The 26,814-nt window shown below is 37.1% G+C and overlaps 7 protein-coding genes across 9 annotated transcripts; 3 read left to right on the top strand and 4 right to left on the bottom strand.

The window, feature by feature from the left end:
- Positions 1–187: 187 nt before the first annotated feature.
- Positions 188–5,079, top strand: LOC17876518 (kelch domain-containing protein 4). The gene is made up of 20 exons (XM_006280068.2): positions 188–319; positions 516–602; positions 709–777; positions 858–990; positions 1,073–1,119; positions 1,202–1,288; positions 1,715–1,776; positions 2,043–2,085; positions 2,172–2,252; positions 2,404–2,517; positions 2,710–2,815; positions 2,891–2,954; positions 3,158–3,200; positions 3,290–3,538; positions 3,628–3,789; positions 3,885–4,013; positions 4,138–4,287; positions 4,390–4,476; positions 4,600–4,668; positions 4,786–5,079. The coding sequence occupies exons 1-20, from the start codon at positions 188–190 to the stop codon at positions 4,882–4,884; spliced, it is 2,013 nt and encodes a 670-aa protein (XP_006280130.1). The 3' UTR covers positions 4,885–5,079.
- A 217-nt stretch (positions 5,080–5,296) lies between these two features.
- LOC111831391 lies at positions 5,297–6,809 on the top strand. Its single transcript, XM_023785414.1, has 3 exons — positions 5,297–5,401; positions 5,592–6,281; positions 6,392–6,809. Exons 1-3 carry the CDS (start codon positions 5,397–5,399, stop codon positions 6,669–6,671), a joined length of 975 nt encoding a protein of 324 aa, XP_023641182.1. The 5' UTR covers positions 5,297–5,396; the 3' UTR covers positions 6,672–6,809.
- An 84-nt stretch (positions 6,810–6,893) lies between these two features.
- On the bottom strand, positions 6,894–10,597 carry LOC17875083 (elongator complex protein 3). The gene is made up of 9 exons (XM_006280188.2): positions 10,089–10,597; positions 9,580–9,649; positions 9,324–9,496; positions 8,819–8,993; positions 8,478–8,644; positions 8,177–8,396; positions 7,981–8,085; positions 7,322–7,474; positions 6,894–7,243 (listed from the first exon to the last, which is right to left on the bottom strand). The coding sequence occupies exons 1-9, from the start codon at positions 10,562–10,564 to the stop codon at positions 7,088–7,090; spliced, it is 1,695 nt and encodes a 564-aa protein (XP_006280250.1). The 5' UTR covers positions 10,565–10,597; the 3' UTR covers positions 6,894–7,087.
- A 523-nt stretch (positions 10,598–11,120) lies between these two features.
- LOC17875610 (uncharacterized protein slr0889) lies at positions 11,121–14,854 on the bottom strand. 2 transcript variants are annotated; one of them, XM_006281880.2, is made up of 12 exons: positions 14,630–14,854; positions 14,423–14,551; positions 14,113–14,307; positions 13,550–13,597; positions 13,347–13,475; positions 13,134–13,258; positions 12,834–12,944; positions 12,544–12,652; positions 12,304–12,422; positions 11,731–11,884; positions 11,471–11,618; positions 11,121–11,380 (listed from the first exon to the last, which is right to left on the bottom strand). In XM_006281880.2, the coding sequence occupies exons 1-12, from the start codon at positions 14,741–14,743 to the stop codon at positions 11,322–11,324; spliced, it is 1,440 nt and encodes a 479-aa protein (XP_006281942.1). In that variant the 5' UTR covers positions 14,744–14,854; the 3' UTR covers positions 11,121–11,321. The 2 variants fall into 2 exon arrangements, with proteins under 2 accessions (XP_006281942.1, XP_023639271.1); XM_023783503.1 differs by having other exon boundaries at positions 14,423–14,554.
- Positions 14,855–15,622: 768 nt separating this feature from the next.
- On the top strand, positions 15,623–19,003 carry LOC17876564 (LRR receptor-like serine/threonine-protein kinase EFR). Its single transcript, XM_023788594.1, has 2 exons — positions 15,623–18,305; positions 18,382–19,003. Exons 1-2 carry the CDS (start codon positions 15,623–15,625, stop codon positions 18,753–18,755), a joined length of 3,057 nt encoding a protein of 1,018 aa, XP_023644362.1. The 3' UTR covers positions 18,756–19,003.
- Positions 19,004–19,149: 146 nt separating this feature from the next.
- Positions 19,150–19,702, bottom strand: LOC17875072. The gene has a single exon (XM_006281615.2). The coding sequence runs from the start codon at positions 19,633–19,635 to the stop codon at positions 19,408–19,410; it is 228 nt and encodes a 75-aa protein (XP_006281677.1). The 5' UTR covers positions 19,636–19,702; the 3' UTR covers positions 19,150–19,407.
- A 1,693-nt stretch (positions 19,703–21,395) lies between these two features.
- Positions 21,396–26,037, bottom strand: LOC17877235 (DNA repair protein RadA). 2 transcript variants are annotated; one of them, XM_023784215.1, is made up of 15 exons: positions 25,303–26,037; positions 25,089–25,203; positions 24,957–25,015; positions 24,752–24,823; positions 24,299–24,382; positions 23,909–24,016; positions 23,623–23,685; positions 23,453–23,533; positions 23,183–23,248; positions 22,790–22,945; positions 22,452–22,529; positions 22,283–22,321; positions 22,016–22,098; positions 21,844–21,916; positions 21,396–21,760 (listed from the first exon to the last, which is right to left on the bottom strand). In XM_023784215.1, exons 1-15 carry the CDS (start codon positions 25,897–25,899, stop codon positions 21,593–21,595), a joined length of 1,842 nt encoding a protein of 613 aa, XP_023639983.1. In that variant the 5' UTR covers positions 25,900–26,037; the 3' UTR covers positions 21,396–21,592. The 2 variants fall into 2 exon arrangements, with proteins under 2 accessions (XP_023639983.1, XP_006280177.2); XM_006280115.2 differs by having other exon boundaries at positions 25,089–25,144; positions 25,313–26,035.
- Positions 26,038–26,814: the final 777 nt, after the last annotated feature.

Here is a 26,814-nt window from a genome sequence, read left to right on the forward strand (position 1 = left end):
AAAAAAAAAGTAAACAAAGGGCCTGCAATATGAAATAATGGGCCTGGCCCAGGATGTTTCTCGTCTTCGTCTTCCTTTAGTAGAACTGTAGTAGAAGAGAAGAAAAGAAAGGGTTACTTCCATTGGTAATTTGTAATCATCGTCGCTCTTCTTCGTTCTCAGCCTCCTCCATTCCTAAGCTCACAGTATGGGGAAGAAGACGAAGAAGCCTGGTAAAGGAAAAGAGAAAACTGAGAGAAAAACCGCCAAAGCCGAAGAGAAGAAAGCTCGTCGAGAGGGCAAAAAACTCTCCCCTGAAGACGACATCGACGCCATTCTCGTAATTTTTTACTCTCTTTCTTCATATTCTGATTGGGTTTTGTGTGTATTGGTTTAAGCTTAAGAATCAGTGTGTTGGGTTCTGCTCTGTTCATAGTTTTATTGACTATATATTGATTAAAAGATACGTCTTTTACTAGTATAGATTGCAACCAACAAAACAAAAAGGTCACATTTTTGTATATGTTGTTTACCAGTTGAGCATACAAAAGGAAGAGGCTAAGAAGAAAGAGGTCCATGTTGAGGAAAATGTGCCAGCACCATCTCCTAGGTCAAACTGCTCGGTTAGGCTCTCCTTACTCTGTTTTTATTTTTGAAAGATTGAAACTTTTTTGTCTAAATTTTTTTGAATTTTGCTGAATTCTTGCTGGTTGATGAAAATTTATGCAGCTCACTATAAATCCCTTGAAAGAGACTGAGTTGATACTCTATGGAGGTGAATTTTATAATGGCCAGAAGGTTAGCTTTCAAATTTTGGTTGCACAATGTTTTGTTGTTTATCTAATCTTGTAAATAACTTGTTTTACATGTGAATGCAGACATATGTTTACGGTGATCTCTACCGATATGATGTCGATAAGCAGGAGTGGAAGTTAATTTCAAGCCCCAATAGTCCACCTCCTCGCAGTTCTCATCAGGCAGTTGCTTGGAAGAATTATCTCTACATATTTGGTAGATAAATGACTCTGAATGATTCTTTTTGCATCTTCATTCCTTTCAGTTCATATGTGTAAGCTCTTTTTATATTGATTAGGTGGTGAGTTTACATCTCCAAATCAAGAGCGGTTCCACCACTACAAGGTGAGTAGTATACTTATGTGTTTTGCCAGGCTATTACTATTATTTTGTTTTCTCATCTTCTTACTTTGAGTATAATTTATAGGACTTTTGGATGCTGGACGTGAAAACTAACCAGTGGGAGCAGTTAAATTTGAAGGGATGTCCTACTCCACGTTCTGGTCATCGTATGGTAAGTCTTTGATGTATCCTGACCAATGTATATCGCTTACATGCTGGTGAAATAAGTAGATAGAACCCGACTTTTAATATACTATAACCCTTCTAGCTGAAACAAGAATATGCATACTTTGGCCATACGCTATCGGAATTAACAAGCACTGAGACTAGTATTAGATATTTAAGACTATAGAGATTGTTTCTTCGCATTTTGTCTTTTTAGTCTACACATCAAGGGTAGGAATCTGGGAAGGTTTTCTCTTATGTTCTTTTTAATTTTCAAATTTTTCTTCTGTGGAATAAATAGCCCTTTGTCTTCTCCTCTGTTGAGCTATCTGCTTAGTGGAATTTTGATTTCATTTTCAATCTTGTCTTGCCTCCCTTAGTAACCAGCCCGTTATGTTCTTATCTAGCTCTGCCACTTCTTACTTTTCTCCAGGTATTATACAAGCACAAGATTATAATATTTGGTGGCTTCTATGACACTCTACGTGAAGTAAGGTTGTAATTTACTCATTGGTTAAAAAAGTATATCAGAATCTTAATAACTTGGTAGTTTTTCCCTCCTTTTTGTTACCACTAGATGTTTAATTATTTTGGTTGCCTGATACCTTTTTACAATTAAGTAAGCAAATTTAATAAATGAGAATAGATGGTATAAACTCTTTTCTAGTAGCATTGAAATGACCAATTTTGATTGGACCTTTTGTTTGATGTAATTTAACACCTGTGTAAGTTAACCTCTGCCAATCACTTCTCGTTTTCAGGTATTACAATGATCTCTATGTGTTTGACTTGGACCAATACAAGGTGAAATACTTTCCCACTGGAGAAGTTTCAACCGATTTTGAAGCCTTTTCTGCCTTTAGTAATATATTTTGGTGTCTATTTGATAGTGGCAAGAAATAAAACCTAAGCCTGGTGCCATGTGGCCTACAGCTAGAAGCGGCTTTCAGTTTTTTGTTTATCAAGATGAGGTTAGTTTACAATGCAAATGTCTATATCATATCCTTCAAATCAAAAGTCTGCTTCTTTCCTGAATAAAGTTGAGAAAGGGACATCAATGGTCCCATTTTCTAGAGGTCCAAGCATAACCATATATTTATAGGAAAGCCTTTCATGCTGCAGATATTCTTATATGGTGGTTATTCAAAAGAAGTCTCATCTGAGAAGAGCTCTGAGAAAGGAATTGTTCATGCAGATTTGTGGTCTCTTGATCCCCGGACTTGGGAATGGAACAAAGTATGTAATTTTAGATGGCATCTCTTTTGGAGTTACTTCTTATGCTGTTTACATTTAAAAAAAATCGTATCACCAAGAGTGTTATATCCACAATTAGTTCATTTACGTTTTGCAATATCTATCTATTAGACTAGTAAGCAAATCAGTTGATTTAACTTATCTTTGTAATGTAATAATATTTTCTGTACTTAGGTGAAAAAAATTGGGATGCCTCCTAGCTCTCGTGCCGGATTTTCGGTTGTTGTCCACAAAAAGCGTGCTTTGCTGTTTGGGGGTGTTGTGGACATGGAAATGGAAGGTCAGTAAATGGTATCCTTGTATCACTTCTGTATATCAGAATCTCAAGTTTTATGCTCTGTAATTTATTTGGCAGGTGATGTAATGATGAGTTTATTCTTAAACGAACTCTATGGCTTCCAGTTAGATAATCGTCAATGGTAAGAATCTAATTGATGTTATAATGAGCACTGAAGCTATGAAGATTCTTTTCAAATGGACTTGTCGTTTGTAGATTTTACTCATTAAGGCTATAAGATTTCAAGCTATTTTGATATGCGTAGTTCTTAAATATATGTTAAAAGTTTATTAGTTTTTTTTTTTTTATCTTGTATTAACCACTGTCTGTTTCTGTGGAGTACAGGTACCCAATAGAGTTACGAAAAGAAAAATCTTCAAAAGACAAGGTATGAATACGTCTAGTATAGTATTTGCTCCCTTTTGTATTTACTTGTAACAGACAAACCAACTGATTTTTCTTTCTTTTTTTTTACAGGGGAAGAAGAATTTAGAGGCTAAACCTGTGTCATCTAATAATGATGATGAGATGGATTCAACAGAAGAAGACGAATCATCAGCCATGATTGAGCAAAGCGATGAAGTAGGCTCCTCGGATGGTATATCTCAGCGTATGGCAGCAGGTTTAACTGTTGATGGAAATTCATCTAATGCTGAGTCTGATAAAAGTAAGGGTCTACAGCGAGCAAAAGCTAGACTGGATCCACAAGTTTCGGTCTCAGAAGAGGTTTGTTTTGGCAAAATTCATTGACACTAAAACTTTCGTTTACGAGCTTTGGTGTCATCTTGTGAATCGTTGCAATTATTACCTTGCAGGTTGTAAAACCATGTGGACGTATTAATTCCTGTATGGTCGTTGGGAAGGATACCTTATACATATATGGTGGCATGATGGAGATAAAAGATAAAGAAGTTACTCTTGATGATTTGTATTCGCTTAATCTTAGCAAACTTGATGAGTGGAAGTGTATCATTCCGGTCTGTTTGACACCAAACTCCATTTTTCTGTCTTTTGATGTCAATTGATAAAATATTGTGTAGACAATAAGTATCTTGGTATGTCTTTAAAACAGGCGACTGAAACTGAATGGGTGGAAGTCTCAGAGGACGAAGAAGGCGATGACGACGAGGATGAAGATGACAGTGAAGATGAAGGAAACAGTGAAGAGTCTGATGATGAAGATGACGATGAAGAAGTAGAGGTATTATATAGTTTTACCTTTCTTCTTCTCTTAGTTACTTTATCACTCTGTCTTGTTGGCTTTGAATCTTGAGTGAGTCTACTCTATGGCTATATTTGACTTAATTTGGTTATGTTAACTCTAGGCAATGGAAGTTGATGGATCAGTGAAAGTGGGAGAAGTTGTTGCCATGATAAAAGGAGAAGGAAAATCCCTCCGAAGAAAAGAGAAACGAGCTCGAATAGAACAAATTAGAGCTAATCTAGGCCTCTCAGATTCACAGAGAACCCCAGTGGTATAATTGGCTTTGGCATTTCCTTGTTTTTTTTTTTCTGTTATCTGAGAAGGAGATTCTGTTTGAAGGTCAACTAATATGGTCATGTTGTTGTCTTTGAAGCCTGGAGAAACTTTGAAGGATTTCTATAAGCGCACAAATATGTACTGGCAAATGGCTGCATATGAGCATACCCAACATACTGGCAAGGTATAATCTCTGTTTTTCTCGAGCATATAATGATGACTCATATTGTAGCAACTTTGTTCTGTCCTTGGCATGAGTCATTTCCATAATATATAAATTATAATTCACATGTAATTCACATTGTAGGAGCTGCGGAAGGATGGTTTTGATCTCGCGGAATCTCGGTATCTGGAACTCAAACCCATTCTAGATGAGGTGAGAGTTTATCACATGACATCAGTCTCTCTCCTTTTCATCGTCTTTATATTGTGTAACAAACTGGCCTGAGCTATGCAGTGTGTGATAATAATGGTCGAATGGTATCATTTGCAGTTGGCTATACTTGAGGCAGAGCAAAAGGCTGAAGAAGCAGAAGGACCTGAGGCTAGTAGTAGCTCTAGAAAGGGAGGCATTGCAAAGAAGAAGAGATGAGGTTTTGCAGCATGAGCAGTATTTGTTATTTACAGTCAAGCATCAGTTTTGAATCTACTTAGCTTAATGAGGCTGTGTAAGTCTGTAATATTTGTGAAAATTTTGAGGAAAACTGCAAATTCCTACATGTACTATGGCGATCCGTTATGATACAGTTACTTCATAAACAAGCGATTTGTGTTGATTCTACATTAACTAAACTGTTTAGCCAAAACATATATACAAATTAAAAAGATTAGAATAGGCTTAAGCCTACTACATTCACAGTGCTACTTTTGAATACTAACAACAAAAATAAAGCTATTAACGTAGACCAATAAAACGACTTCGTTTTGATTTTGAAAAACAACGTCGTTTGGATTAGTTGAAGAACCAAACTAAAACAATTCACAAACAAAAGCTCAGAACTTTGTGATGATGATTTGAGAAATTAGGAAGAAGAGAAACGAAATTTTCGATTCAGACAAGGTTGAATCACGACATCTCACAATTCCATAGAATCGAGAAAACAAATGAGGTAAATTCTCTGAATTTGGATCGATCTTGAATAGAGGAAATTGAGTTATGCAAGTATGTAGATTAGGGTTTCGTTTATAGGGCTGGAGAGTTGTATGGAACAGAGTGTTTTTAGGGTTCAATATATATATATGCATGCTATGTGTTCGTTTAAATGCCTAAACGAGCTGTGTTTTTGTTTGACTATGTAGTTTCGATATTGATGGTGGAGTGACTGATAAATCATGTGAAGACGCTTCTCAAAAGATAGTTATTCATGATGATGGAACTGTTGAGTTTGATGAAGAGAATCTAGTTGAATGTAAAGTCACTGGATTTGGTGATGAAGAGGAGAATGACGATGTTTACCACCAAGATGATACACCTGTTAGTTCTGATATTGAAACAGAACAATATGAAAGGTGTAGTGGAGAGCTAAAACTAAAACAGGTGTTTGACACTTTGGAAGAGTTTAAAGATGCTATGGTGGATTACGTGTTGAATGGAGGATGGAATGTGAAATATTCGAGATGGGGAAAAGATAAATCTGAGCTCAAGTGTGCGATGAAAAGAGACTGCCCCTGGAGAATTTATTGTTCTTTCGAAGAACCGGTTGGGAAGTGGATGATAAAAGTGTATCACGACGAGCATCGTTGTGAAAGGAACGGGTATAGCAAGCTACTGACTCAAGCGGTAATTGCTAGGCTTTTTCTAAATGATATTAGGAGTAATCCTAAGTTCAAACCAAAAGTGATTCAAGAACATATCCAGCAACGTTGGAATTTGACTGTATCACGTGACCAATGTCGGAAGGCAAAAGCAGCAGCGTTGGAGATCATCCAAAAAGAAAATATTGAACAACGTTCAAGGCCACAACAAGACTATCAGTTTGAGAATATGGAGTAAGTATTTCTACCATTACTTTCACACTAAAATTCTCTAACAATATGGCTGCCTTTCTAGGATTCTCTTACAATAAAGAATCGATCTTGCTTTGCGTTTTCTTTGTTAGTTCGAACCCTGATTCTTCGGTGGAGTTTCATGAGGAGAGAAGTAAGAATCCTAAAAGAAAACTGGTTGTGGATGAGTCTTCAGAGAAGAAACACAAAGTTAGCAGAGAGGGAAGGATTGTTCGTTGTGGCAGATGTGGTATAATTGGACACAACACGAGGAAGTGTGGTAATGTAGGGGTGGAGTATATAAGACCGAAGAATAGGAACACATTGGAATTGGATGAAGGATCGGAGTCCATGGCTCTGGACAACATTGAAGGACCAAGTCAGTCTACATAGAATTTGGTTATTAAGTAGCTTTTGGATGTTTTATATGATGTGGACATCTTTTGCTTTGTCTCAGTTATTATTACTTTGCTTACTAAGTGGAAGTGGTGATATTACTTTAAGCCTTTCAAAGGAATAGGGTTTTAATTATTACGTGCATGCAATGCAACAGTCTATAGTGTGCATTCACTACAAGGCTTACAACTCGAAAGGGTGATTTTAGTTCACTACATAAGATAGCAATGTGTATGCATTTAGATTATTCATATAAGATCGCCATAGTACTTTTAGGAATTAGCCGTTTTCTCAACTTCACAATAAATTTTTAAAAAGCAAAAATGATACCACACAAAATGATCAAGTGATTATTCTCAATCTCACTAGTTTAACATAAAGGTTCGCAAATTTGGTTGTTAAGAAGCATAATTTCAAAGGTGCTTCACCATATAAGGACCTTCCAATTCATAACCCAACTTTCTGTAGTAATGCCGGGTTCCTACACCAGAAATTACACCGATTTTGTTAGATCTGTGTTCTCTTCTAGCAATCCTCTCTGCTTCTTCCATTAGAAGGGTACCGTAACCCTGCAAATTCGACACAAAACCGATGATTAGAATACAACTCCTTGATTAAGTGTCAAACTCAAGTTAAATCTCACGTACCTGATGTTGCAACTTATCAGCCTCTCGGCCATGAACGGGTACAGCCGTTCCATATACATGAAGCTCACGGACAACAGAACACTTTCCCATGAGTTCTGGACAAGTTACGTTCTTCCCACATTTTCGCAAACGTAACAACCCAACAAGAATGTCCTGCATCCGTAAAAGTTATAATGATGGGTAAATCTAAGAAAATATCAGAGTCTTGACATATTCTAATGCTGCTAATCAGGTTTAAGGCTTGAAAGGACAAAGCATTTCAAGTTTCTTATGAAATCTTGGCTGCATGCCAATGAAATTATGGATACAAAATTAATCACTTTCTCAATCTATATATGACACAAGAACTTCTTTCATATTTGATACAAACTACAAACTCACTGAACACACCACCACATAAGGCACATGCTTATTCCTCTAAGTTTATGAATTCGTAAAAGGCCATGAGAACTGATACAATCTGCGTCCTACCTAAACTTGACAATTTTCCACTTAAAAAAAAAAATGATTTAATGTATCTAATGAGTGACAGGGAGTATGATAAAAAAGTCATATCCATCTCATAACAAAAGTCACACAGATAGGGTAATAATTCCTTCACTAAAATCCTAGGCATTATACTGTGAGAGGTGAAGATGAGAGAATATGAAAGTTTGTACCTGGCGTGTATCTTCATAAGAAAGGAATGTCTCCCAACCTTCATTGGCAGTGTAATCACGACGCACAAGCTCTACTTGTTCTGGCTTAATTTTGTGATGGATGTCCTATACACAAACCATATAAGCAAATATTCGTTATGAAATTCAGTATTTATAATAACATAACACAAAAAGAAATAACATTTGGTGTCCTGACCTGAATTCCAGCTTCACGAGTACGAACATCACGGCATTTGAGGCCCAAGTCATCCATTCTGGCTAGAGCTAGTTCACGAAGATTTCCTTTTTCAACCCCTGATGTAACCAGAGGCATAGGAATATCACGTTGAACTCTATAGACACGTGTCCATGGAGGTACCATGGAGAGGATCCTTGCAACTATATCCACAAGCTGCTCAGGTGGATAGTTCCGGTACCTGCAGAAAAATTCAATAAGATTTAAGCTTTTCCATTGTGACATGCATGCACTCTTTGTTAAACACACAAGAACATCGTACCTCCCAGTTTTCCATAGTTCATAAAGACCAGTTCCACGGATCACAAGGGTGGGATATATTTTTAACCCATCTGCCCTAAAAGACGGGCTCTCGAAAAACTCCTTGAAACTTTCCATGTCTCTCTCAACTCCAACATTAGGAAGATCAGGCATCATATGTGCAACCACCTACATGCAAAAATAAAAACAGAATGAGGACACAAATATAGCAATATCACCAATAAAGAAAGGCTCATTGGTTTGAAGGAAATTGATGAACAGAAACATATGAGGTGAAAGCTGCCAGGAGAAATTTGATACTAGCATAATAAAATTATTCAAAGACTAATCTATAAGTAATACCTTGAAACCAGCATCTTTAGCCAAGCAGAAGCAGTCAGCCACCGCAGCAACAGTATGGCCTCTATTTGTGTCACGGGCAACATCTTCATATGTGCTCTGGACACCTATCTCTAGCCGGGTGCAACCATATGTCAGCATCTGTCGTAGATGAGGTCCAAGGCAGTAATCTGGTCTCCTGATGAATTTGTAAAACAGATTAGGGAATGTATTCCAAGATTTGAATATTCAGAAATTTGAGATCAGAGTCACTTTTCCGTTACATATAATCAATGGAAATATAAGAACTAATTCACAAAAGTATGGTATTAGATTTTTGATATAGTTCCACTCAGCTTGACTATTCCCGTTAAGTGCCACAAAAGAACAATGAAATCATTATATAGACACTATGGAAGCTTTAAGAGAAAATATATAAGAAGAAAAATCAAAATTCAAATTTAAATCCTTTAGATATTATACACGATCAATGCATTCACAGAGAAAGACACTTCAACCCAAAACTCACGTTTCAATTGTCATGCCAATGCATTTAGTTGCACTATGTTCTGAATAAGCAACTGCTTCTTCAACATTGGCAGAAGTATGTCCTGATAAAGCATCATGAAGATTACGTATGAAGAAATCCCGGTACTCAGCAGGCAGCGACATAAAGGTACCTCCCATCAAAATGAACTCAACCTGTCATTCAAATCAGGAGTAATTATCTGCGCTGAAGACTGGTAAAAAGGAAATATTACAAGGAAAATAAGAAAAACCCTTACCTTATCTACACTGTGACCCAACCGCTTTAGCTGATCTATCCTGCTCCTTGCCTGAACATACGGATTGTACCTATGACAATAAACAGGGTTCTATAAGAATCCCTTTAAACATGAAATCAAATCCTCATCACACAATCAGCAGAAGTAACTACATAAAATTAGTCATGGCCGTTTAGAATGTTGAAAATTTCAATTTAAGAATTCTGTATCAAATCTAGAACGTTCGCCGAATTAATAAAACATCTACAATCTTAGAACTGGAAACGAGACTATTATCCTAAGAAAAGCTCCCAAATCCAAGCTCTCACATGAGGCTAGGCTACCCACACAACATTTTCCCCAACACGTTGTCAGCAACTGAATCTAAGTTCAAACTCCACTAATTGGATCCCAAATACAAAGTCCACCAAAACTACATAAACCCTAAACCCTTTCCTAAATCAATCCAGCACAAACTCTAATACAAATATCGATTCCAATTCGATAACTAAGTAGAAGAAACTCTTTACCTAGCTCGAATAGCTCGCATGCTGGTGGGCTCGTATCCAGTATAAGACTGAGTACTATACTCGAAGTCAGAGTCAGGTCCACCGGGACAATACACGCATATATTACCCGTCGTGGCTATATGCGGACACCTATGGGGCTTCGACATGACCGCCACGACGGCGATTCCTGAAGCCGTTCGAACCGGTTTGGCACGGAGCTTCGGGAGAAGAGTCTCCCTCTCTGAATCCGGAAGCGCCGCAATCATCTCGACAAGCTTTGGCGCACGCGCTAAACCGTATTTCCGGCAAGCGGCGGTTTTAATGGAGTTTAGGTCAACATTCTCGTTGCGATGTGAACGCTCAATCATGGAGCTAACAATCTCCGATATGGCGCGAACTCGAGCTTCTTCCTCCGTCAATCCACGGCCCTGAAAGCCACCGCGACCTGGCCGTGGTTGCTTTTTCAACTCTCCGTTCATCACTACCGCCGTCGCCATCGTCACAAAACCTCAGTCAAAAATACGGGAAAATAGCGCAAGCGATTTACACAGGTTTTGTGTTAAAGTTACATATTTAAACGGCAACGTTTTTCAACTAATCAGCTTCTTTTATTTTATTGACGTTATAATTAATCTTTTTTTTTTTTTGGTTCAACGTTTTACTAATCTTCTTTTTTTTTTTTTTTGCTAAACAACGTATTAATCTTCATGTAAGAAGAAGAAGACATGTATGGTATGGAGCCAAGATCCATTAGAAGCGGAAGCAGTAGCCTTGACTTGGCGGCAATGATGTACATTGATAACTTGGGGTTTTGAGACAGTCATCTTTGAGAGTGACTCCATGAATCCGATGAAGACAGTATAAAACTACAAGAGTGGTCGGCTCACATGGAGTTCTAAGCACCATCTTGAATCCCTCTCACTATAACTTTCCTCATCCTTTGTTTTTGGCAGCCATAATGGCAATATCTGTGCCTGTGCAATATCTAAAATGGCATCTAGTTGCAGAGATAATGGTTCTCCGGATTGATTTAAAACAGATTGCGGAGTAGGATTGCCAAAACATATAAACCATTCAACTTTTGTGGATTGAATCTTGATTTACAAAGCTTACATCATAATTGCATTTCAAAAAATTACATATAAGTCTTATCCAACTTCTCCTATCATTCAAATTCTCACAGAAGTGAAAAAAAAAAACTCAGATCCTGTTCATGGGAGAGTCTAATTTATGAGAAATACTCCTACATTTTTCCTAACTTCCTGCGCGTAGCCTTCGTAGAGAAGTCCGTCTACGAGATCTTTCTTTGACATCTGTAAAACTCAGGTGTTATATTACCAACCCCATCAGCACATGTGTTTGATGCAAAAAAACTGCAGTGACAAGACGACATAACCACTTACCTCTTGTCACTCTTCCAGATGCAAGTAAAGCCTCTTCGGCCATTGATCTCCACAGTTGTGCGCACGAGTAATTAACACCCATTCCAACACTAAGTCCTCTTAACAAAACTACTGTGCGGAGTACAGAGAACAGTTCCTCTGGAAATGCCTACCACCAAAGAACACTTTCAAGTTAGTTTGGTATTTATTATTACCTGTAGAAGGATAGAACACACAACTCTTTTTTGCTTTGTCAACAACATCTATGGTGCTTTACTTACCTCAACAGCGATCTTTTTAATTGAAGAGTCATCTGCGAAAGGTTGCAAAACTGTCTGACCAGCTGGCATCTTTGTATCAAAAAGTGTTTGTGCTAACCGCAGAAGTTCTTGCTGCTCATTCTCACACTTGGCCACTGTATGTAAACCCATTTCCCTGAACATCCACAACCGCAATAACTCAATAAACTGTTGACAGTGTCTATTCTAATCTTAGACATAAAACGTTTGCTTATCACTTCCAATCATAATAATCTCCCATATCCTAGCATCAAAACAGTTCCCACATACCAAAGTAGCCAATTTCAAAATGTGAAAAAGAAACCCATATTTTGAGGCATGCATGAACCCACAATGTTCATAGCTTCAACAAAAAGAAATCATCACTCACAAAATAACTTTTGTGGTAACAAATGGTTTCACCTTGAATGCACTGGTTCTTATTGAAATGTCTTTCTAAAAAGATATTTGCTAATGAGAACAAGGTTTTGAGCCACCAAACTGATAATATGTTTGAACAAAACAAAAACCAAAGGCGAAAAGTTACTTCAGTAGTGCAGGATAAGTTTTAATTACCAAAAGCTCTGTGATACTCGTTTAGGATTGTTATCAGCCATGGCAATGACCAAATTCGCATAACCAAGTCTCAAGTTGTCAGGGAGCTCCTTCACTTGACCATAATCCAGCAGTGCAACCTGATGACGGGAAACAAGATTACAAATCAAGACTATATAGACATGTAAGTTCAGCCAAAAGAGAACACTAAGCAAACTGAGAAACTACCAAATAATAACTACAAGCAAAAATATGACTTGCCTCTTGACCTTTACAAATCAAGATATTTCCAGGATGTGGATCCGCATGAAAGAAACCACTTTTTAGTATCATTTGGCCATATGCACGGGATAAACTGTTAAGTATATTGCTGAGGCAAGAGGAGATATAAATTCCAGTGTAATATCAGTATACTTCCATTGGCAAGCCAATATAAGAACAACAAAAGAAAGAAGGAGTAGGACACACAGATTTCTAGAATATAATAGCTACTAAGACTTTGGGCCATAGAACTTAGGCACCATACTCTGTGAGATGATGTAGGAGCTTACTGCTTTGCTGCCTCTGCAATCTTACCATGAGGATTTATCCCTCTTTTAGCCATCTCATCACCGATGCTCAGGATCGGAATTCCATTAATGTATTCCATCACCAGAACCCTCCTGAGAGAATTATGATTGTTCATATGATCAGTACTTGCTAAACCTCCGAAGCAAAATGACAAAAAACAAAATCTTAGATTGAGATGTGAGTATACTATAAGTGCCAGAGGAGGATCCATTTAGAGAAAGCCTTAAACATTATCGAGATAACCAATCAGGTATATGATATGCGAAAGTAAGAACACTAACTTAGTCACCATATCTCGAAGAACTCTTGGTACCAAAACAGGAGACTTTTTGTTGTTCTCATAAAGAAAACATCGAATTCTTTCCATTGCATTGGCCTCCCTTTTGAAGTCAAATTCATAACCAATCTTGAAAAAGAAAACACATATTTTTTCAATGAATTGCAGAAAAAGAAGTCGTACAAGCTATCTAATAAGGAACTGGATATCTAAATACCTGTTTCTCCATTTCCTTTGTTATGGAATGCAAGTCAAATTTGATATCTGTTTTCTGCATGTATAAGGCGAATAGTTGCAAGTTTCTTATGTCTGTCATCATCAATCTTTCGATGCCAGGATGTTGAACCTATACATGTGGTATCAAATTAGAACCTTATTAAAAGAATTGGACGCTTATAGTAGTCCACTGATTATGCTCACCTTTACAACAACATTCATCTTGTTACCCTTCACTCTTGCTCTGTGAACCTAATAAAGAAAATAAATGTATACGTATCAAATGATATTTTATCGTTTAGCCAACTGACGGCAGGGTCATTGACTCCCACTAATAGTGTATGCCAAAACCCAGATTATCCAGCAATACAGTTCAGGAATAACAACAGGAGCCAAAAGAGAACGAGTTTTCCTAATATTAACCCAGAAGATCTGAATAATAAACAGTTAGATACAGTTACTTGTCAAGAATTAATAGATCTATGGCAAGAGAGAACAAGGTTCTAGCATAAATCATCAAACCACCATAAGGTGTTGAGACATAAACTAACACTCTTATTTAGACTTTTCAAACATCACTGATAAAATCTCAAAGGTTCTCAGCAATAAGAATAATAAAGTTCCACTCCCCTTGCGTCATACTTCAAACAATTTTTTATTGGTGTTTTCATTTTCATAATTGGTCCATCACCAATGACAGAGTCCCAAATATTCCCACTCAACAATGTTTACTTAATTATAATGTTCTCACCAAAAAGATGTGATACCTGAGCAATAGAAGCAGAACCAAGAGGCTTTTCATCAAACGTTTCAAAGATTTCACCAATGCTTTTACCTAACTCCTTCTCCAAAACAAGTTGAATCGCATCAAACGGTGTCGCAGGAGCTTGATCACACAAAGTGACAAGCTTTTTCACCCACGCAGCTGGTGCCATGTCAGGTTTTGCTAAAAGTTGAGCAATCTATGATTTTTACAAAAGCATCAAAACAAAACAAAAAGTGAACATTATAAAATGAACAGAAGACAACAACAATTAATGAATGCAACGAAGCCAAACACTTGAACATGTGAAGTACCTTAAGGAAGAAACCCCCAAGATCAGAGCACATGAAGTAAATCTTGTCAGCAGCTAGCTCATGCTGTCTTTCCCACATTTCCTCTTGCTTCTTTGCATCTTTCACTAAACTCACTCGAAGTTGAAACACCTGCTTAAAAATTCAAACTTTATAAAGAAAATTGTAGCTAATGAATAAAAAGATCAAAGAACACCGTAAAGGAGAAACCTTGTAGCCAGTGTAGATATTGGTAGCTCGAACCCAGAATTGAAAAGAGCGTTGCCATGGACGAAAGCTCTCCGAGATCTTCTCCTGAATCTCTTTGAAATCGAACCCATGCATTTTTCCAATTATTTTTCCCAAGGATTGTTTTCAATTCGAACACCAAAGCTTTTGAAAGAAACGATGAAGCAGAGATCGTGGCTGCGAAAGATAAACAATGCAAGCATCGGAGTTAAGCGAGATCTTCCCTCCGGGTTAACCCGATAAATCCACTAACCCAAGTACTAGAAACAAAAAGCCAAACGACGCCGTTTTGGCCAAAAACCTAAGGTTTAAGTGTTAACGAAATTCAAAGAGTGTCGTTAAGTTTTGTCGGGTCAGTGTTGAAAATCAGATCATCATCCTAACAACCGAACAGTAAACGCGGATTTATGGTTTAATCGAGTATACTAATAGCAATTAGCTATTAGTAAAAAAAACAACCTTGAAATGTTACATTCACCGATTTCAAATATATAATTCAAAGTAGAATTTATTTTTTCTTTCAAAGTTCAATTCTTCATACACAAAAAGAAAGATTCAAGAAACATAACTATAAAGAGAATGAATAATAAACATACAGTAATTGGATTGCCCTTCACACCCACGCTACGCATTCACAACCATATATATTGAAGATTGATATAGACCGAAGTCATTTCTCATTACTTTAACAAAAGCATGACTTTGAACATTGACTTGCAACTTGAAAGAGCTTTTTCGTCTCTCTTTGATAACGTACGTATACGTTTAGTGATATGAAATAAAAGTTCAAAAATACTGTAGGGTCTCATCAACTAAAAGAAAATTCAAATTCTTTAATGCTGAACAGGAAGTGGTCTGGGGCTCCGGGGCCATCAGCCTTGGCAAATAATAATTAATGTCCAATGCTCTCATCTCTTCTTAAAGCCTCAAAGTGAGATGGCATCACTTATCTCTCAAGAACCTTTTAGTATAGTCATGAGGTTGTTTCTTCTACTTGCTTTCAATACTCTCATCATCTTACTTAAAAACGTGGACATGGGTTTCGCTCATGAAGATATGCAAGCATTACTCGCGTTGAAGTCTCAAGTTTCTGAAAACAAACGACTAGTATTAGCCTCGTGGAATCACTCTGTTCAGGTATGCGAGTGGGCTCATGTTACATGTGGCCGCAAACACAAAAGAGTTACTCGTTTGGATCTTGGAGGGTTGCAACTTGGTGGGATCATCTTCCCCTCTATTGGTAATCTTTCTTTTCTCAGACTACTTAATCTTGGAGATAACTCTTTTACCGGTACTATCCCAAAAGAGTTGGGAATGTTGTTTAGGCTTCAAAAGTTGAACATGAGCTACAATACTCTTGAAGGAGTAGTCATTCCAAACCTGTCTAACTGCTCTAGATTGGTGACACTTGATTTAACCTCAAACCGTCTTATACATGGTTTACCTTCAGAGCTAGGATCGTTATCTAGCCTTAAGAACTTGCTTCTATCTAAAAACAATCTTTCAGGGACTTTTCCCACATCTTTTGGAAACCTGACTTCTCTCCGTCAGCTCTCTATTGCATATAATAATATGGAAGGAGGAGTTCCTGATAACTTCGGTAGATTGACCGATATGATATATCTCCAACTTTCGAAAAACAATCTCTCAGGTGTTTTCCCTCCAGAAATATACAACCTGTCCTCACTTAGTTTTTTATCCATTGTTGGCAATCGTTTCTCGGGTCATCTTAGGCCCGATTTTGGAGATATGCTTCCAAATCTTGAAGAGTTGTATTTGGGGATGAATTATTTTTCAGGACATCTTCCAAAAACATTGTCCAATATCTCTTCCCTTACACGTCTAGAGATCGCAGATAACCTTTTCACCGGATCTATCCCCATTAGTTTTGGAACATTACAACATATTCAAATGTTGGGGCTTAATAAGAATTCTTTTGGAAACAACATAGTTGGAGATGATCTGAACTTTCTTACTGCTTTGGTAAATTGCACTCAGCTGCAAATCTTGGATATTGGTTACAATAGGCTTGGAGGAGTACTGCCTATCTCTGTAGCCAATCTTTCTAACGAGTTGACGGTAATGGCCTTTGGAGGAAACCTCATCTCTGGAGGCATTCCTCATGACATTGGGAATCTCATAAACCTACAATCCCTTGGCCTGGAAAGAAATTTGTTGACAGGAGTGATACCTACCTCTCTTGGAAAGCTTTTGGGGTTGCATAATGTTTTATTGAATCAAAATAGAATGTCAGGAGAGATACCATCAAATCTTGGAAACATCACTCGGTTAGAAATTCTGAATTTGTTTAACAATAGTTTCCAAGGGAACATTCCTCCAAGTCTTGGAAAATGTCGGTTTCTTGTGGTTCTTTACCTTGGATCAAATAGGTTAAACGGGATTATACCTCAAGAAATCATGCTAATGGAGTCTCTTGTTTTCTTGTATATATCAAGAAACTTGTTGACTGGACCGTTCCCAAAAGATGTTGGAAGATTAAAATCCCTTGTTGAGCTGTCTGCTGGAAACAATAGATTTCATGGAAACATCCCGGAGACGTTAGGGAGCTGTCTCTCCATGGAAGCAATTTCCCTGCAAGGAAACAGATTCGATGGAGCCATTCCAGATTTCAGAAACTTGAGAGCTCTCAAAATCTTTAACTTATCCAACAACAATTTGTCCGGCAGTATACCTGAGTACCTAGCGAAGTTTTCCTCTTTGGAGTATTTAGATCTCTCTGTTAACAACTTTGAAGGCATAGTTCCAACAGAAGGAGTATTTCAGACTCCTGAAAATTTTTCAGTATCTGGTAATGGAAAACTTTGTGGAGGCATCGCTGAACTAAAGTTAAGGTCATGCCCTCTAAACGTGGTTTCAAGGGGGAGAAGACATTCATCAAATAGAAAGAGAATTGTTATCGGTGTCAGTGTTGGTGTAGCTTCTCTTTTGTTGTCACTGTTTACTCTGAGTCTACTATACATGCTTATGAAAAGAAAGAAGAAGAAAGAAGGTGCAAGAAACGATGATAACTTGCTGTCCAAGTCTCCATTCTATGAAAGGATAAGTTATGAGGAGCTTCGAAGAGCAACTAGCGAGTTCTCATCAAGCAATTTGATTGGTTCAGGAAACTTCAGCTCTGTTTTTAAAGGGTTGCTTGGTCCCGAGTCCAAAGTTGTTGCAGTTAAAGTTCTGAATCTCCAAAAGCATGGGGCAGCTAAGAGCTTTATAGCGGAATGTGAAGCTTTGAAAAGTATAAGGCATCGAAACCTAGTGAAACTAGTGACAGCTTGTGCAAGTATTGATTTCAAAGGAAATGAATTCAAAGCTCTTGTGTATGATTTTATGCCGAATGGAAACTTAGACACGTGGCTGAACCCGGAGGTCGAAGTTGGAAGCTCTGAAACTCATCCAAGACCGTTGACGCTAAGTGAAAGACTTAGTATTGCCATAGATGTGGCTTCAGTTTTGGATTATATCCATTCCCATTGTCATGACCCTGTAGCTCATTGTGATCTGAAACCAAGCAATGTTCTTCTGGACAATGATCTAACAGCCCATGTCAGTGACTTTGGTCTTGCTCGAATCCTCGACCAGGACTCCTTCATCAACGTGTTGAGCTCCACGGGTGTCAGAGGAACCATCGGCTATGCAGCACCAGGTAAATAAAGTAATGTAAGATATGGAAATTATTGTATCTCTGTTTTTTAATATTTATTTCGATATCATTGTTACAGAATATGGAATGGGAGGAAAACCATCGATACAAGGAGATTTGTACAGTTTCGGAGTTCTTGTGTTGGAGATGTTCACTAGGAAGCGTCCAACAGATCAAATGTTTGTCGGAGAAGTAACTCTCCGTAGCTATGTCGAGTCGGGGCTGCCCGAACATGTACTTGATCTAGCTGACATATCGATTCTCCAAGGTGAAGTTGACAACAAGAACATCAACATCGCTGAGTGTTTAAAGATGGTGTTTCATGTGGGAATAAGGTGTTGTGAAGAATCTCCCACAAATCGGATGACGATGGCTGAAGCTTTAGCTGTATTAGTCTCACTCAGAAACAGGTTCTTTAAAACCAAGAAGACAACACTCAGTGCAGGTCATTAGCTTTGGTTGGTCTAAAACACTTATAAATATGTGTGCTTATAAATAAAAATGTATTATATGGCGACGACGGTGACAGTTATGGGAGATTCGAGACGGCAGTGGCAGTGTTTGTGAAGTTAAGACACGGTGGCGGTGGTGTTTGTGGAGATTAGAGACGGTGTTCGTCAACGGTTTTCTAATTTTACATTATGAAGGTTGTCTTTTATATCAAGAGTTACTAATCTAGTGAATAACGAATAACGAATCGAATTGGATATTTATACGTACGGTACTTTAGCTTATACACTCAAAAGGTTCAAAATTTTGGAACAAATGGTTTTTGGGAAGAAGAAAGAAAAACGCGAAAGGGATTTATGCAAATACAAACACAAACAAATGTAATATTTTATTCGCAACCTCATGTTTCCCATCACTAGTTTATACAATAAAACTATAACACACAAAAAAACAAAAACAGATACAAACATTCGAAAACTATAACACAAATTAAAGTACAAGAAATTATCTGCGACAAGTATGTAGATTAAGAACTTCATATTGAACAAAAATATAAACAGAATTAACAAATATAAGACTAGTTTAAACGTAGTTTTAAGAGTAATTAATTAACTGTGGATGAGGCTGTTACAACTAAGATATGTTTGATATATATTTAAAGATGATAGGTGAAGGAGGAGCAGGCGATGCACGCGAGGAGGAAGATGGCCGAAGAAGCTCCATCGTTTTCGAGATTACTAGTACTTCTCTTGAATCTGCAACTTTTGTCTTTGTGGCAATTTGTGATTGATTGCGTCTTCTTCTTCTTCTGTTGATGATCATCTTCTTTACATCTCTTGATCATCTCTCTTTGTTTCATTGCTTCTTCTGCTCTGCACACCATTCTCTCTTTCTTTATTTTTTAGGGTGAAAGAGCTCAGAGAATTTAGTTTAGGACAACAAGAGTCACACTTCTTGTCTCCATATATATAGAGCCAAGTTTTTGTTTATGAGTTTTGAATTATTATGTGGACTAGTTTTTAAATGGCCTATTACAATAACTTTAGCTTAGAACTATGTACGTTCTATAACAACCAAACCCCTTTTAGCACGTGTAAATGATGAGTTTTCAATTGTTACGTAAACTTTTTTATTTGATAAACCTTATCAGCTAATTCGGTCAGATTCACTAGAAACACACCAAAGTATTTCAGAGTGTATTTCTTCTCGAAAGAACACCACCACATTGTTACGTAAAAATTTGCATTAAACTTTTAAATAATTGCAAAAATATGTATGGTGATCTTATTGTTAAAGGAGCCTATGGGTTTTAAAGATCCCACGGATATAGAGAGCACGAGACGTTTGTTTTAAAGCTTCCAAAATAGTTCGAAGAGCTAACTCTAGCTTAGAGTCTAGTAGACAGATAGACACCAAACCAATTTTTTTAAAGAGATTCAATGCATCTTTTGGGAGTTGGTTTTTGAACTATTGAGCTCGTGTTAATCCATCTATTTCTACTTTTAATCTACCTACATTAAATTCAAACACTTGATTAAATAAATAATAAAATAAAGTATGAGCTCGAAAAGGAAGTTATGTAGTTGGCTATGATAATGGACAATGGTGTTGCGACCGTTGTTCCAACAACAACACATTTGGTTCTCTAAATAGGAATCCAAAAAATTGGATTTATCTAAATCATTGGTGGAAGTGATTATATAGTAATAATATATTCGTAACATGGCTTAAACCTCCCACAAATACTTTAGAGCAATTTGTCAGAAACAACCAATGAAATTTTATGATAATATAATGAAACAAAGCCTTAAAACCAATGATTTAAACAGTGATGATCCTATAGAAGTTTCTGTTATTTGTTCATTTGGTATATACAAAAAAAATATTGAATTATTGAAAGAAAAAATGTTAAGTAGAAGAAAAGATTAAAATTTGGGGAGTGTATTAGTTTTTGGCAGGGAGCGAAGAATGGGCATGTGGTGGAGAAGACAAAGTCACATGTGACATGTGAGGAACGTTATGATGTTTGGTCTGAAACGGCGCTTCTCTCTCTATTATATGTGATTTATACATTGCACTTCTTCTTCTTCCCCTCATCAAACCCATTCCATAAGTCTTTTGTTTTGTATCTATGAATATGTAGAAAATATCATATGAATCTTCTAATGGATAATAAACTTGGAGACCGTATTATTAAATGCTCCATCACATTGTATGGTTGCCAAAAACAAAAACAAAACATGAATGTAACAAAAAACAAAATAAATTTGTAAATTGAAATATAAAATCAATTGGTTTCATAAAAGGAAAACCGATTTAATTGAAACCGAATATAATTAATTTTCACTTCCTTTGTTTTATTTTAGGTGATGTTTAAAATTTGGACGTACCAATTAAGAAACTACATAAATTATCTATTTTTAATATTCAAAATATGTTTTATTATGTAAGGAAAATATTCAACCAATAAGAAAATGTAATGGAGAATATAAATAGTTAACTAAAATTAAAAGTATTAAATTTTTGCATAAAATAGTGAGAACGTCACTTAAAACCATTTTTTTTTTTTTTTCACTTAAAACCATTTTTTTTTCCTAAACTAGCATTTATATTGAAACATATGTAACTACATATTTTTATAAATTATAACATTGACCAAAATTCATTAAACTAAACCGAATTACAACAAATGGTTTGAACTGGTTTTAGTTTCTGTAAAACTGATAAAACTAAAACCAGGAAAAAATCAAACCGAACTAAACCGTAAATTGAATTGCCGAAGAGACAAAGATAATGGTTGATCAAATGCTTAATCTCAGTCTCCCTTGAATGCAGTCACATTATCCTCTAAATACAGCATTGATTAACTCTTTCAGATTCTTGCATCCGATTATCTCAATGTCTTTTAGATTCAACGCCTTCAGTGACTCCTCCACTGATTTGGGAACCACACATTTGCTAAAACCTAGCTTTGCCACTGTACTTACCCTCTTCTCCATTCTTGGTACCTGTGCCATTATCATTCAGTTGTAAAATTCATCCATATTCTAAATAACAATTAGCTGATTCTTCCAAATGTTATTCTGCTTACCGTGCGGACCTCGCCCCCTAGACCAATCTCGCCGATGAATGCTACACCGTGAGGGATTGGAAACTCCAAGAAACTGGATTATGCAACAGAAGATTAGTGATTCATTTGCAGCTAAGTAACTAAATAGTGCAAAGACACTTTTTAAGAGCCCAAAGAAGTAAATAACATGTACCTGCTACAGATTGCTGCTGCTATTGCTAGATCGCCAGCAGTCTCAGAAAGAGCCATTCCATTTGCGACGTTCAGAAAAATTCCCTGAAGAACATATATTCATCATTATCTCAGTACTCCAATCACTAGGATACATAGATAGTTGAGACAGGAGTTTAACTTGCTTCCTGTCATTTATTATAGCGCCACTACGCTATTCAAGAGAACAAGATTCACATGACGAACAACATTGCAGATTGACACAATACAGTGAAATCTCTAAACTCACATTTTCCTGAATTCTAAGACCAGCTTGCTTCATAAGAACCTGTGATATGATAGGTTAGAATATAACAAAACGTTAACAGTTATTAAAAAGGAAAGTAGAAGAGAGGTATGTTCTAAACGTATATTGTTACTGGACAATAAGAAAAGGCAATGTTGGTAGTAGCACTCACTGCAATTATCATGTCAGCTCTGCTTGCTTGAACACCATTGACATGCCTTGATACTGTTGAGCCAGGCGAACACAATGCCTACATAATAACAAAACCCAATGTTTAATCTAGAACTACAATGCTTTGTTTCAAGGTCCACAAGAGCATATGAAGCAGCTAATGATGAGAGGTTAGCATTGTCGCCTATTCAGAACATACATACTACAGTAAGCCATGATTCTCATCATAATGACAACAGCAAAATGTAATAAGATTTTCCAAACGTAGTTTCACTTATCAAGCTAGAACTTAGTTTACATTTTTTTGGAATTCTGAAGCAGAATAATCTGGTTATCTACCTGAATTTCAATTAGGAAACTCCGAGATCCATCCATAACAACTGCTACAGCTAATCCAGCTAAAACATCTGAATCTGGGTTCTGTTGACTAAGATATATGCCACTCGGGTTAGAGACCACTTCAAGTCCGGAGTTTGACATTTCAAAAACTCCAAGCTGACAAAGGAGATAGCCATGACTTATTCAATAATTATCAACTCGAAATAAAAATAAGCGTACAGATAACAAGCAAATTCGAACCACGTAAAGAATAAAGGGAACACAATCCACAGAAATAAGATGCTTGAACTAGCAACTTCTCGGGGAAAAAAAAAAAAAGAGGCAATAAGGGCAAAATAACAATCATGATTTTCTAAACTGCAAAGGCATACTGTCAAGGATTTGTATACATACTTCATCAGTGGACCCAAACCGATTCTTCACAGATCGAAGCAAGCGGTACGTTGATGATTCTTCACCCTGAAATGTAACGAAAATATATGTCAACTAATCATCTTCTGTTATATTTCAATACAAATTAAGCCCATATACTTGTTATACTCTAGAAAAGAGGTTACAAGGCTAATAAAACAAACCCAAAGTATCTAGTTAGAACTACAGAGGGCCATTTATTGAAGGGGTATCATGATAACACATCTAAAGACAACAGAAAATAAAAAGCACCTCCAAGTACAAGACAACATCTACTATGTGCTCCAAAACACGAGGTCCTGCAATATCACCTGCTTTCGTAACATGTCCAACCTAAAACAAAAGTGACGTGAATAAAAGATCTGATCCAGATCAAACACCAGATATTAAAGGAAAGAATCGGACGGATGGTTCTTACTCACCAAGAAAACAGGAACATTAGATTTCTTAGCAAAACGCAACAGTGTTGATGTGCACTCTTTAACCTGCCAGCATCAGATATTTCCAAGAAAATAGCCTTTTCAGCAGACAAAAAAGAAACGGGAAAAGCATATACAAAGCAAAAGAGAATGCTGGATACCAGTACTCATCTAACACAGAAAAATTTCCCTTATACATAAATGAAAAATATGTTGGGAAGCAACAAAAAACAGCTATGGCACAACTTCTTGCTCATAGTGATTAGCAAATTGAGGAAAAATTTTAAACCTGTGAGAGACCACCAGCACTTCCAGTCACTTCTTTTAGGTAAACTGTTTGAATTGAGTCAATGATAAGAGCTCGGGGAGATAGCCGATGAGCTTTGTTAAGAATGTCCTGAAATAAATCAGAACAAATGATTTTCTTCAGGTAATTTACCATGTTCCTCATTTTAAAATCGTGACTAACAATTTTTATCTAGTTATGATACGCAAAGGCTTGAGAATTTCTTAAAACAAAGAGTTAGTGTCCAACACGTACAGATGAGGAGAATTAGCTTGGAGATTAACAGTTTGACACAAAATAGCTGTGCATTGCGTAGGTGTTTAGAGAAGTGCTAAAATATGACTTCTGTTTGATTAAGATAATACGAATATTAATTCATATCAAACAGTATACCTGAAGATCAGAGCTTGAAAACAGGTAGAGGTCTTCAGTTTGAATTCTCATCCTGTCAGCCCGACTTCCTATTTGCTCGACACTCTGCAGTTGGGCGAAAATCAGAAGATCTTATTAAGAGTGTGTAATCAAGTCAACAGAATAATGTACGTGGGATGAGATCCTTCAGAACAAACTAAAATTACCATATCTCTTCCATTATAGAGAAAATGCAAGAAGAAAAACAGCAAACAATTTTTTGCAGATAAAGTGTAGCTGTGCAAGATAAAGGCATAAAGCTGCCAGAACTCGAGCTACAATTACTTTGCTCAATCTTAAATATTAGCATGTAGCTCATTCAGACCATCTTAAGCAGCATAGTTGGAAAAAATCCGGTGTGAGGAAGACAAGGATAGACAGGCAGGAGATACTGAAAGACAAAAAAAAAAAAAAAAAAACATGACTAGTACTAACCTCTTCACCAGAGATATACAAAACTGGTGCTGGTTCGGCCATTTCACTCCCCTCAGCAATTATAGATGCAATCTTTCATTCGAAAAAACAAGGAGAGAATCTTTGGAGTTGTTATGTGCATTGCAAAACACTTGCACGAACCGTTGTTGCAGTACTAGAAATTGAAAGACAACTAATTCAAACACAATAAATCACATCTCCTAACCTGCAATAATAACGTACTCTTGCCAATACCAGGGTCACCACCAATCAAAATCAGGGAACCTACAAAACACCACCAGAGTGAGTCAACGGCGAAAGACAGAACGAATTCAAAATCATGAAGACAGCATAAAACCTGGGGCAAGGCCACCACCAAGCACCCTGGAAACTTCATTCCCAAAAAGTCCAGGCCTGAATATAAACATCGCAAGAAATGATATCGCCAACAACAATTCTGAACCATCACAAACCTATGTAAGCTAAACCATTTTAACAAGTGATTCTTCTAACAAGTGACTGTAGACAGTAACTTAAAAGCAACAAACTTAGCCATTTTTAAATAAGCATACTCGAACATACAGAGAAAATCGCCATTGCTGCTGAGTAATCCCACGAATAACATCAGTCAATCTATTCGGCTGCACCGTTGCTTGCTCAGGTAACCAAGACAAACTCGTACCCTCGTGAGGACCCAAGCCAGTAGCTTTACTACTACCACCACCACCACCACTAGTACTACTTAACTGAGAACCTTCAGAAAAACGTTTCATAGTCCCAACTTTGTGACAAGCACGACAACTCCCCCACCATTGCCCATCAGAATGACCACAGCTATCACAAACCCAAACAGTTTTCGATTTGCCTTTCTTCGATTTGTTCATAACTACTTCCCCTGGATCCCAACCCCGAGCTTTTGAACCGGCTTTTCTCGATTTCTCATCGGAAAATCCAATTGCGGTATCTTGGTCTTCTTTACTCGAACTCGCGTCCTGATTAGAAGAGAGAGAGTCGAAAACGGAGGAGACGGGAGGGGATGAGAAGCGACGGAGACGGAAACGGAAACGGACCGGAGATATAGGAATCGTGACCGGAATAGAAGATCGGAGGAGAAGAGAGTGGGCTCGAGTGTAGAAACATCTGAAGCATCTCATATCTGCGATCAACATCAACGAAACTAATTCTCTAAGTGCTGTGGGTTTATTAGGGTTTTGAGCTGAGAGAGAGAGAGAGAGTGAGAGGTTCGTAACCCCGCCAATTTCACAAACACGTTTTTGCCGCTTTACTCACAGTCACAGCACTTGACGGACGCAAAGTGCCACTGGTTTTAACTCAAGGCTTTGCTTGCTTTCTCGGCATTTTTATTTTTTCCCAAAAAATTCATCTTTTATATATTAATCAAACTACAGCTGCTTCCATCAATGGAGAAACCATTTTGGAGAGTCAAAGTACTTATTACAACAAACGTTAAAAGATAACAACTTTAAAGTAGAACTACCCTTACAAGTTACATGATACTGAAGTAAGACAATTCTCATATCTTGTGCAATAAGACCAACCATCCAATGAAGATCATTGCATGTAGACTTAAAAGCATACATCATAAGCTTATGTTATGAGTGAGTCTTACACACCATATCATCGTCTTCAAAAATTTTCAGCCAAAGGCCTATATGAATTTCTTCCACGACTTTTATCCTTCATCACGATAACCAGAACCATGACACCAAAAGGTGCATCAACGCCTCCACTACCTTATTCTACAAGGTGGAGATTATTGTTTAAGCAAACTGAGAAAACTTAACTCAAAAGGTAAAATTTCAAAGAAAAGAGTCTGATAATCTCTGAGATTGTTAACTTGTTACTAGACTTTCATGTAGGTTCATGATCAACCGAATAGAACCTCACTCTTGGATCCTTCCTACAATGACGAGTATTTCTTGCAGGCTCTACTTGAATCTGCTTTCCTTTCTTGCGTTTAGAGTTCTCTCCTATTTCAAATTTTCCTTTCGATTTCACTCCCTCATACACATTAAAGGCTGGTGGGGCTTGCATGGAGGATGAGCTTAAGGGCTGGAAACTTT

This window comes from Capsella rubella, unplaced genomic scaffold (assembly GCF_000375325.1).
Source record: "Capsella rubella cultivar Monte Gargano unplaced genomic scaffold, Caprub1_0 scaffold_8, whole genome shotgun sequence".
NCBI lineage: Eukaryota > Viridiplantae > Streptophyta > Magnoliopsida > Brassicales > Brassicaceae > Capsella > Capsella rubella.

Excerpts from the sequence above, each read along its gene's own strand:
- LOC17876518 (XM_006280068.2), top strand. The coding sequence starts at position 188 with ATGGGGAAGAAGACGAAGAAGCCTGGTAAAGGAAAAGAGAAAACTGAG. Across the intron at positions 778-857 it reads AATTTTATAATGGCCAGAAG|ACATATGTTTACGGTGATCT; the intron begins GTTAGCTTTCAA and ends ATGTGAATGCAG. Across the intron at positions 2,518-2,709 it reads GGACTTGGGAATGGAACAAA|GTGAAAAAAATTGGGATGCC; the intron begins GTATGTAATTTT and ends TTCTGTACTTAG.
- LOC111831391 (XM_023785414.1), top strand. Across the intron at positions 6,282-6,391 it reads TATCAGTTTGAGAATATGGA|TTCGAACCCTGATTCTTCGG; the intron begins GTAAGTATTTCT and ends TTTCTTTGTTAG.
- LOC17875083 (XM_006280188.2), bottom strand. The coding sequence starts at position 10,564 with ATGGCGACGGCGGTAGTGATGAACGGAGAGTTGAAAAAGCAACCACGG. Across the intron at positions 9,650-10,088 it reads ATGCGAGCTATTCGAGCTAG|GTACAATCCGTATGTTCAGG; the intron begins GTAAAGAGTTTC and ends TTATTGTCATAG. Across the intron at positions 8,086-8,176 it reads CTCGTGAAGCTGGAATTCAG|GACATCCATCACAAAATTAA; the intron begins GTCAGGACACCA and ends GTTTGTGTATAG.
- LOC17875610 (XM_023783503.1), bottom strand. The coding sequence starts at position 14,743 with ATGCATGGGTTCGATTTCAAAGAGATTCAGGAGAAGATCTCGGAGAGC. Across the intron at positions 13,598-14,112 it reads GTTCTGCTTCTATTGCTCAG|GTTCACAGAGCAAGAGTGAA; the intron begins GTATCACATCTT and ends TTTCTTTATTAG. Across the intron at positions 12,653-12,833 it reads ATTGCAGAGGCAGCAAAGCA|CAATATACTTAACAGTTTAT; the intron begins GTAAGCTCCTAC and ends CTCTTGCCTCAG.
- LOC17876564 (XM_023788594.1), top strand. The coding sequence starts at position 15,623 with ATGAGGTTGTTTCTTCTACTTGCTTTCAATACTCTCATCATCTTACTT. Across the intron at positions 18,306-18,381 it reads CATCGGCTATGCAGCACCAG|AATATGGAATGGGAGGAAAA; the intron begins GTAAATAAAGTA and ends TCATTGTTACAG.
- LOC17875072 (XM_006281615.2), bottom strand. The coding sequence starts at position 19,635 with ATGGTGTGCAGAGCAGAAGAAGCAATGAAACAAAGAGAGATGATCAAG.
- LOC17877235 (XM_023784215.1), bottom strand. The coding sequence starts at position 25,899 with ATGTTGATCGCAGATATGAGATGCTTCAGATGTTTCTACACTCGAGCC. Across the intron at positions 25,204-25,302 it reads GATTTTCTCTGTATGTTCGA|GTTTGTGATGGTTCAGAATT; the intron begins GTATGCTTATTT and ends TAGCTTACATAG. Across the intron at positions 22,099-22,282 it reads GTCTTAGAATTCAGGAAAAT|GGAATTTTTCTGAACGTCGC; the intron begins GTGAGTTTAGAG and ends TATGTTCTTCAG.